The sequence below is a fragment of the Monoraphidium neglectum genome (assembly GCF_000611645.1).
Source record: "Monoraphidium neglectum strain SAG 48.87 unplaced genomic scaffold scaffold02701, whole genome shotgun sequence".
Lineage (NCBI taxonomy): Eukaryota > Viridiplantae > Chlorophyta > Chlorophyceae > Sphaeropleales > Selenastraceae > Monoraphidium > Monoraphidium neglectum.
In genome coordinates, this window is record NW_014010927.1 from 1 (window position 1) to 8,355 (window position 8,355).

Here is an 8,355-nt window from a genome sequence, read left to right on the forward strand (position 1 = left end):
CACCCCACCCCACCGCACGCACCCTCCCCCAGGGAAGCTGGTCCTGTGGCGCATGATGTTTGTGTCCCACATCATCGTAGCCCTGGTGCTGGGCAGCTTCTACTGGGGCCAGGTGCAGGGCTTCTCCCTAGGCGTGCGCAGGTGGGTGGCCGGCTGGGTGCTGGCGTTGTTGGGCAGGGACGGGGAGCGTGGGGCGTCAACTGGGCAGGTGGACTCGCAAAGCTGAGATCACGCATGTGCGTGCACACACACACACACACACACACACACATAAACACACACACACACACACGCACTCTTTGTGCACGCCTGCTTCGAACGGCAAACCGTGGCCCCTTGAATCCCTGTCACACAATGCTGATGCTGCCAAGTCATATCCCATGAGCCTGGATGGCTCCAGGAGCGGGCGACCGCGGGATCCTGTAACAATCCTAATCCTAATCCTAATCCTTGGGCGCACACACTCACACTTGCATGCACACACACGTGCACGCGCGCACACACGCACAAGCACTCCCACAAACACACACAAGCACTCATGCACACGTGGCCGCATGAACGCCTGTCATCCCCCTCCCCAGGGCCGAGGCCTTCAACGTGCTGATCGCGGCCCAGATCGCCTACTTCATCACATGCCGCTTCCTCAAGCGCACCACACTGCACCCGCGCGTGCTCTTCGGCAACCCCATCGCCCACCTGGCGAGCCTGACCACGGTCGGCATCATGGTGGGTTCACCACATCATCTCAAACCCCTGCTGCTTTCCAAGATCGTGCTTGATCTGCCGCAAGCGCAGTGTGCCGCTTGTGCGTTTGGTCAAAGGGTTGAGTGATGGTCAACGCTTCGCCAACCCCGCCCTTTGGCCTGCACATGCATGCGTCTCTCGGGGTACCGATCTGAATTTTTCTAAAAAATTCTCAGAATTGTTCCTGACATCACACCGACCAGTGCTCTTTCTCAATGCGACAATGCGGTCTCCTTCAACAGCATATCACCGTGACCCCCTCCCTCCACCCCCCCTCATCAGGTGTTCTTCACCTATGTGCCTGTCATCAACACCTTCTTTAATATGGAGCCCTGCGTCGGCATCCAGTGGGCGCGTATATGCGTGTCATTCGTCATCATGTGGATCCTGGTGCGTGAACACATGCGAGCGCCGCTGCTTTCTGCTGGCCTCAGTCGTCAGCCTTGGCCTGCCCAGCTGCGGACCCGATATTGCGTGCGGCTTTGGCGAGAACCCTCATCGAATCATCCCATCATCCCCTGGAACCCTCAAACCCTGAACCCCGCCAACCCCAGGTTGAGATTGAGAAGGTCACCTTTGCCAGGATAATGCCGCCCCTCCTGCGCCCCGTCCTCCGCTTCGTGGACGCCCACAGCCCAAGATGGATGCGCCTGGACTACCAGCCTTTCAGGACTCCGGGGCGGCTGTGCCTCACGCCGAAGACGGCCACGATGGCGCCGCAACGCAAGGGGACGCTCGTCAAGTCCAAGGCGCAGGTGTCGCCCGAGCTGCAGGCGGCGGCCGAAGCGGCTACGAGTGGCGATGGGGGCGGCGGCGGAGCGGCGCGGCTGCCCGCGGGCGCGGGCGCCAATGGGGATGCGCAGGTTTGACTCGGAATATCGATGGGGGCTCACGATTTGTTGGTGTGCACGTTGATGACGACGACGGCGACGGCGATGACGACGGCGTTGGCGATGGCAATGGCAATGGCGACGGCGACGGCGATGGGATGATGATCGTGCGCAAGAGCGAAGCAATCAAAAGGCGCACCCAGCCCCAGGCTGCCCCACCCCCATGCAGCCGGATGGTCGGAGCGCGAGACAGATGCGGGCGGCACAGCTTAAAAACACCCCTTTGTTGACTGCTTGTGGGCGCAGGGCGCGCCCACCCCCGCGCCCTCCTCATAAGCCAGCGGCGGCGCCCGCGCGCGAGCCAGCCATTCGTTGCCGGGCCGCCCGCTCGCGATCGCGGCGGGACGGCGCTTAAGCTTATTCTGTAGGCCAACCGACGGCCCTGGCCGGCTGGGCGGTCCCTCGGCCGCCCCGTGTATCTTGCCGCTTTGACCCATTGACGCTGGTTGAAGTTCTTTGCACACGCAACCGTGCGTACAGGACCGGCCGGCAGCCCTTTCGCTGGCGCCAGCAGCTTTTTGCTAGCGCCGTCCATGCCCGTGCGCTGGTGCTATGCCCTACTAACCATGTGCCGGTGGTGGTGACCCCTGGGATGGATAACATGTTCAGGTTTTGTTGCCGGCACTTCAACTACTAGGTGAAACACGATAAGTAATAAGTTGTTGGTGATTCAAAGTGATGCATCAACGCCCCAGTCAACCATTACACGAGTCAGCGGGTGCCAAGTCATCGCATTTACAGCAGCCCACTGTAGACATGCAGAGCCACCTCCTGCACAGATTATTCAAGCACGTCACTATGTTAGGTCGTCGAGCTTTTGGCGTCAAGGAGCACTGCTCGAGCAGAAGAGTCACCACTGCAAGGCTCCCAGCTGGTGTGCCAGCGAGGTCAGGTGCACGGATCACGCACTCTGGCCAATGGCCCTGCAGCAGGCGTCCACTACAGCAATGTGACGTATACCATATCTTGTCGATTGATAACTTGCATCACGCAACCCCGATCAATTTGCCCGGAGTCGCACGCACGATCAGAGATCTCATGCATCTGCACCGCTCTCACGTCTCTTCCATTATTCCACCACGGACATCACAGGTGTGATACGGTAACATCGCGCAGGACGCGTCTGTGTGAACACGGCGCAGTGGGTGACCCACTCACCACGCCTCTTGCCGCAGCAGGGGACGCTCATCGGTGCGGCGGTGCGCAAGAGCTGCAGAGCGCTCCCGCCCAGCAGGTGGGACCCATTGTCACTAGGCAAAACCGATTTCTGCGTGTGCATGTGTGCACAGTGTGTTGCAGCCGAACAGCCAACTGATGTAACTCTGTGCCTCCGCAGGCGCCGTGCGATGGCGGCCGCGGCGAGCGGGGATGTGCCGGCGGTGGTGTCGCCCCAGTGGCTGTCTGAGCGCCTGGGGCGGCCTGATGTGAGGGTTCTTGACGCCAGCTGGTACATGCCTGCCATGGGTGCGTGAGGCTAGAGGTTGAGCTGGTGGGGGCCCAGCTATTGATGGGGCGGGGCTTGGGCGGTACGCCGGAGGTGTGCTTGGGGGGGGGGTTGAGCTAGTGGTGTTGGGAGGTTGCTTGGGAACAACACGTGGGCGTTCAGCAACATTGTTGTGTTTGTTTGTGCCTCAAAGGAGGCCAGGGCGTGGGCTGCGAAGCCTCTGATGGGTGGGCAATATCGTCGCAGGCCCCCATCAAGGGCGCCGGGCGGGCAAGTTGCACCGCTGCTCGCGACGCCAGCCGCACCCCTCACACCCCTTGCCCCTTCAGCCCCGGCCCCCGTGGCCCGCCCATGTTAGCCCCGCAGCCCTCTGAACCCCGGCGCCCAACCGAACAACTGACACCAGGCCGTGACAGGATAGCAGAGTTCAAGGCCGAGCGAATTCCAGGCGCCCGGTTCTGGGACGTGGACGGCGTCGCCGATGCAAACACAGGTGCAAAGGGCACGAGGGTCTGCATATCGCACCGCCGCCAGCTGCAGCCACTCTGCACTGCCAGCGCTTTGGCTGGCGCAACCAACGAGAGCAGCCTTTGTCTGCTTGGCCTCAGCGGCGCAACAGGCTGGGACCCGCAATACCAACCATTTGGCACACACCTTATTCCCTCCCTGTCCCACGGTGCAGACCTGCCGCACATGCTTCCGTCAGAGGCGGCCTTTGGCGCCGCGGCTGACGCCCTGGGCGTGACTAATGGGGACACCGTGGTGGTGTACGACTGCCTGGGCCTGTTCAGCTCCCCGCGGGCCTGGTGGACCTGGAAGGTGGGGGGGGCGGCGGGCAGCAGCGCGTGTGGTATGTGATGTGTGTGTGTGTGTGTGTGTGTGTGTGTGTGTGTGTGTGTGTGTGTGTGTGTGTGTGTCGGGGTGCATGTCGTACGTGTCGGCCGCAGGTTTGTGATTCAATGCAAACTCCATTTTGTGCCTTTGGAGAGCCTCGAGCGAAGGGGGCGTCCCCCACGCACGCTGCCGTGGCCGCGCACAGGGTGGGCGGGGCCGGGCGCGGGCGCCGCGGGGGCATCCGTTCGCCACCTCGTAGCGCGCCCCGCGCAGGGTCCCCAGCCCCGCGCCCCGTCCCCACACGCATTCCTCCAACAATTCGCCCCCTGCGCCGCGTTGCTGCATCACCCCCCGCAGGTCTTCGGCCATGACAAGGTGGCGGTGCTCGAGGGCGGCCTGCCGGCCTGGAAGGCGGCCGGGTTCGACACAGAGGTGGAGCCCGTCACCGACGACAGCCTGCAGGCGTCCCTCAGGGCGGCGCGGGGCGAGGCGGGGACGGATGCGGGGGCAGCGGGGTACAAGGCGTCGCTGCAGCAAGACAAGGTGCGGCCCTGCGCCACTGGATGAGCCTGCTGTTTGCGGGCCTGGCTAAGGGGGGCATTGGTGGGATGGGCCCCGTTCCAGCCGTCGTCCGGCTGCAACTCCCGCAAGTTGTATATTTCCTCTGGTTTACAGCCGCCAACATATTGATACACAAACGTTGAACTTTGCTCACCCTGGCGCATGCGACTTCACACATATTCTCTCTATCTTGGTGTCTCCCTCTCTCTTGCATTCACATCCACCCCAAACCCAACACAGGTGCGCTCCATCAGTCAGATGCGCGACCTGGTCGACGCGATCGCCACTGGCGCCGTCGCCGGCTGGGAATCCGCCGGGGAGCAGCTAGTGGACGCGCGCCCCGCGGGGCGCTTCAGGGGCGCCGACCCCGAGCCACGACCGGGGCTGAGGGGCGGCCACATGCCGGGCGCCAGGAGCCTGCCGTTCCCTCAGGTGAGCATGGGGAGCTTTGGAAAAAATTGAGGGCGTGCAGCCGTGGCTGGTGCGTGCCGCTGTGCGCTCTCACCTGATGGCTGCAGATTGGCAGCCAAATGGGGCGTTTTCAAGACCGGCACGGCTGCAAGGGTGCGCGTTGACTCGTCGTGATGCACACCCAAAATCTGTCGTGCGCTGGCGCAGGTGTATGTGGACGGCCAGCTGGGCGCCGCGCGCTTCAAGTCCCCCGAGCAGCTTCTTGCCGCCTTCTCCGCCGCCGGCGTCGACCCCCAGCGGCCGGCCGTGTTCACCTGCGGCAGCGGCCTCACCGCGTGCGTGCTGGCGCTCGCGCTGCAGCAGGCGAGGGGCGGCGGGCCGCTGCCGCCGGTGTACGACGGCTCCTGGTGCGAGTGGGGGGCGCTGGAGGACACGCCCATCGTCACCGGGGCTTGACCTGAAAATCATCAGGGATCGCCAGGGTTCACCACACGCACTGCCGCCCACGCCTGCGCCCCGGCCTAACCTGGCCGAGCCCGCCGCCGCCTGACAGCCAAAGCACCCGTTGCTCTGGCTTAGTTAGGCTTCTGCAGCTGCTGATGTCAAGGTGCACCCTCCCCTAGTGGTCCCACGGCTTGCCAGCGTCGTTCCTGGCGCGCTTTGTGCTGGCCCGGTTCTCATGCTCCTCTCGACCGGCCACCCACAAGGACGATCGATCGTGGCCCTGCGGCCCCGGCGCTGCCACGTCCCCAAGGGTATCCCATCCGCCGTGCCCTCCTACGCACTGCCCACCGCGTTGATCTGGACTTGTGCACAGGCACGACTGGGTAATCACAATGAGTTGATCAACAAGGACTTGTCCGTGTTACATGCATGTGCTAGGTGCTCTCCTGTCCGCGCCGCCACAAGCGTGGGGCCTGCGCTGTGGCAGCAAGGCCGCCCTCACGAGCGGGGCTACAGTGAGCATCGCGTCGGCCGGGCGCGTGGGGGGCGGGGCGGCCGAGGTGCACGCTAGGGGAGGGCGCGGCCGCACGCTGGTGCAGGAGGAGAGGGGGTGTCGTGAGCGGCGCGTCAAAAATGGCCGGCAGCGGGCGTCGCCGGCGCTCGTGCCATGTGTAAGCGGTCCGTCGGGTCAAGGTCGGGTCACAGTGAGGGGGTCGTGGGGTCAAAGGTCTGGGGCACGGGAACACGAAAACAGTGACAGCGAGCGGGTGAGAGGATTAAGAGACCACCCCGGATCGAGGCAGGCACAACCGTCCACACAAAAGGCCATTCTCAAATACAAAGAGGTTGCCGCGGGGCTGCCCAAGGGCGAGATGCGCCCCCGGCAGCCGCAACAGCACACCGCCGTCGGCGGCGGCAGACACATCCCAAGCAAACTCACGAAATGGGGGCAGGGCCATCGCGGCGGGCGACGGCGCGGGGCCCCTGGAGCAACCGCGGGTTTGTGTGCTTTGACCTGCCCAAGGACACGATGCAAACCGCATTTGCCCCCGGCCGCCTCTGCCGCTTGTGTTGCGGGGCCCGCATGAGCGCCAAACGAGTGCGCTTTCCCGCAAAGCGACCATGGTTGATTAGGGGCCGCACGCGCGCGCTTCGCTGCGCGCGCGGCCCCCTACATGCATTGCCTGTAAGGCGTACTGCCCCGCGAAAGTCATGGAGGCGCCGGCCCCGCATATGCGCGCCGCTGCCTCGCACTCCCCCGCCCCTGCAGGCTGCCCGCCGCTGCAGCACCATGTCAGCTGCCGTCCAGGCCCGGGGCGGCCTTACACGGCGCGGCGGCGCCGCCTGGAGGGGCTGATCGCGTCCCTGACAGCTGTGTCGGGCGTAGCGGCGATGGGCGTCTTGGGGGCGGCGGCGGCGCGCCGGGTGCGGCCGGGGCTGACCAAGCGGTCGGTGGGCGTCTTGGGCGCCGCTGACGGGGCTGAGGCCTTGGCAGTGGGCGTCTTGGCTGCCGCTGCCGCCGCTGTAGGCGTCCGCACAGCCCTGGGGCTCTGTTTTGCGCGGATCATGTGTGAAGACCAGGGTGGGTCTTGGAATGGGCTCTGGGGCTTGCATTGAATTCAAGCTTTCCAAATGGCGCTGGGCGGCCCGTTGTTGAGCGCAGGCAACAGCAGGCCACCGACAGCCGGCAGCCTGCGGTCTACGACCAGGCCTCTAAGATATGTGATATGCTGCATCTCAGTCCCACAGCAGCACCTGTGGGGCCCCGAGAGAGCAGATCATCCCCGTTGTTGACGCCCACCTTTGGCTCCGCCTTGGGTGCGGGAGTCGCCAGGAGGGCCTCCTCGGATGGCTTCCTGGCCCGTGACGAGCGGCGGACGACCTTTCCGTTTTCAACGGCAAAGACTGTGCCCTGTGCTGCTGCTGCTCCCGCTGCTGCCTGCTCGGCGCCAGCCTTGCTCTGCTTGGCCGCGTCCCTGTTCAGCCACAGGACGGCTATGAAAGCCACCAGTGCCAAGGCTACGACCAGGCCAGCCACGGCCAGGTCTTGTGCCTCTGCAGGCAGGGCGAACGCTGGTGCCATTGTTGGCGTGCTGCGGTCTGAGGCTGCGTGTGACGAGCTCTTATAATCAATTAGGGATTAGGTTTGCCTTTGCGGATCGAAATGACCCCGCTTCAAGCAATCGCCGCCCTGCTCTGGCCTGGCAAGCCAGGGCAGACCTGCTCGGGTGTGGCCACACACCAGCAAACCAGGACACCTTACGTCAGCCGACCGCTTTGCACGCAACCGATTACCTTAATCCATTTTTACCAAACGACTTGCTGCAATAAGCAGTGGTCTTATCACGATGATCTCTGTCAGACGATCCACGCAACTGGAAGCCTCCGCAAGGAGGCGCGCGTGTGCCAGGTAGACGTGCCTCGACGTTAGTGCCACCGTGGTCGCAGCTGCGGGCCTCATGCAAACAGCATTGCATGCTGCGTAGCAAAGCATGCCCTGCTGTGCTCGAGCTGGCGTCACTGGCGCACAACCCGCTCGCGCCGCGCCACGCATGACCTGGCAACGTGCCCTTCGATCCTAGCGTGCTTTTCTGGAGACGCATCGCTCACCCGCCTCACACCCCCTCCGCATCTCCCCACCCGGCCCGTGCGCCCCAGCACGCGCCCCGCCGCCCGCCGCGCCGCACCCCCGCCCCGCGCCTCCGCCGCGACGCCCGCCGCGGCCGCGCCGCCGCAATCCGCGCGCGACATCAAGTCCCGCATCCTCTCCCTCGCCGGCCCAAAGTATGGCCACGGCATCGACGACTCTGCGAAATCAGAGATAGAGGTCCTGGCGGGCCAGCTGGCCGCGCTCGGGCGCGCCGCGCCCAGCGTGGTCGCGGGGGAGGTGTGGCGGCCGGTGTACAACAACAGCACCGGGAACAGCAGCGGGAAGATAACCCTGGGGCCCCTGGGGTCGGTGGTGACGGACGTGGAGCAGGTGGGTGGGTTTGGGGGGGGAGGCCACGGTGACGGAGAGGGTGGGGG

General features: G+C 64.7%; 1 protein-coding gene across 1 annotated transcript; it reads left to right on the top strand.

The window, feature by feature from the left end:
* Window positions 1-55: 55 nt before the first annotated feature.
* On the top strand, window positions 56-5,340 carry MNEG_11343 (hypothetical protein; the record flags this gene model as incomplete). Its single annotated transcript, XM_014040185.1, has 11 exons — window positions 56-141; window positions 582-726; window positions 1,027-1,134; window positions 1,299-1,607; window positions 2,810-2,868; window positions 2,971-3,098; window positions 3,485-3,571; window positions 3,761-3,897; window positions 4,270-4,455; window positions 4,714-4,905; window positions 5,092-5,340. The coding sequence occupies 11 exons, from the start codon at window positions 56-58 to the stop codon at window positions 5,338-5,340; spliced, it is 1,686 nt and encodes a 561-aa protein (XP_013895639.1).
* Between the last annotated feature and the right edge of the window lie 3,015 nt (window positions 5,341-8,355).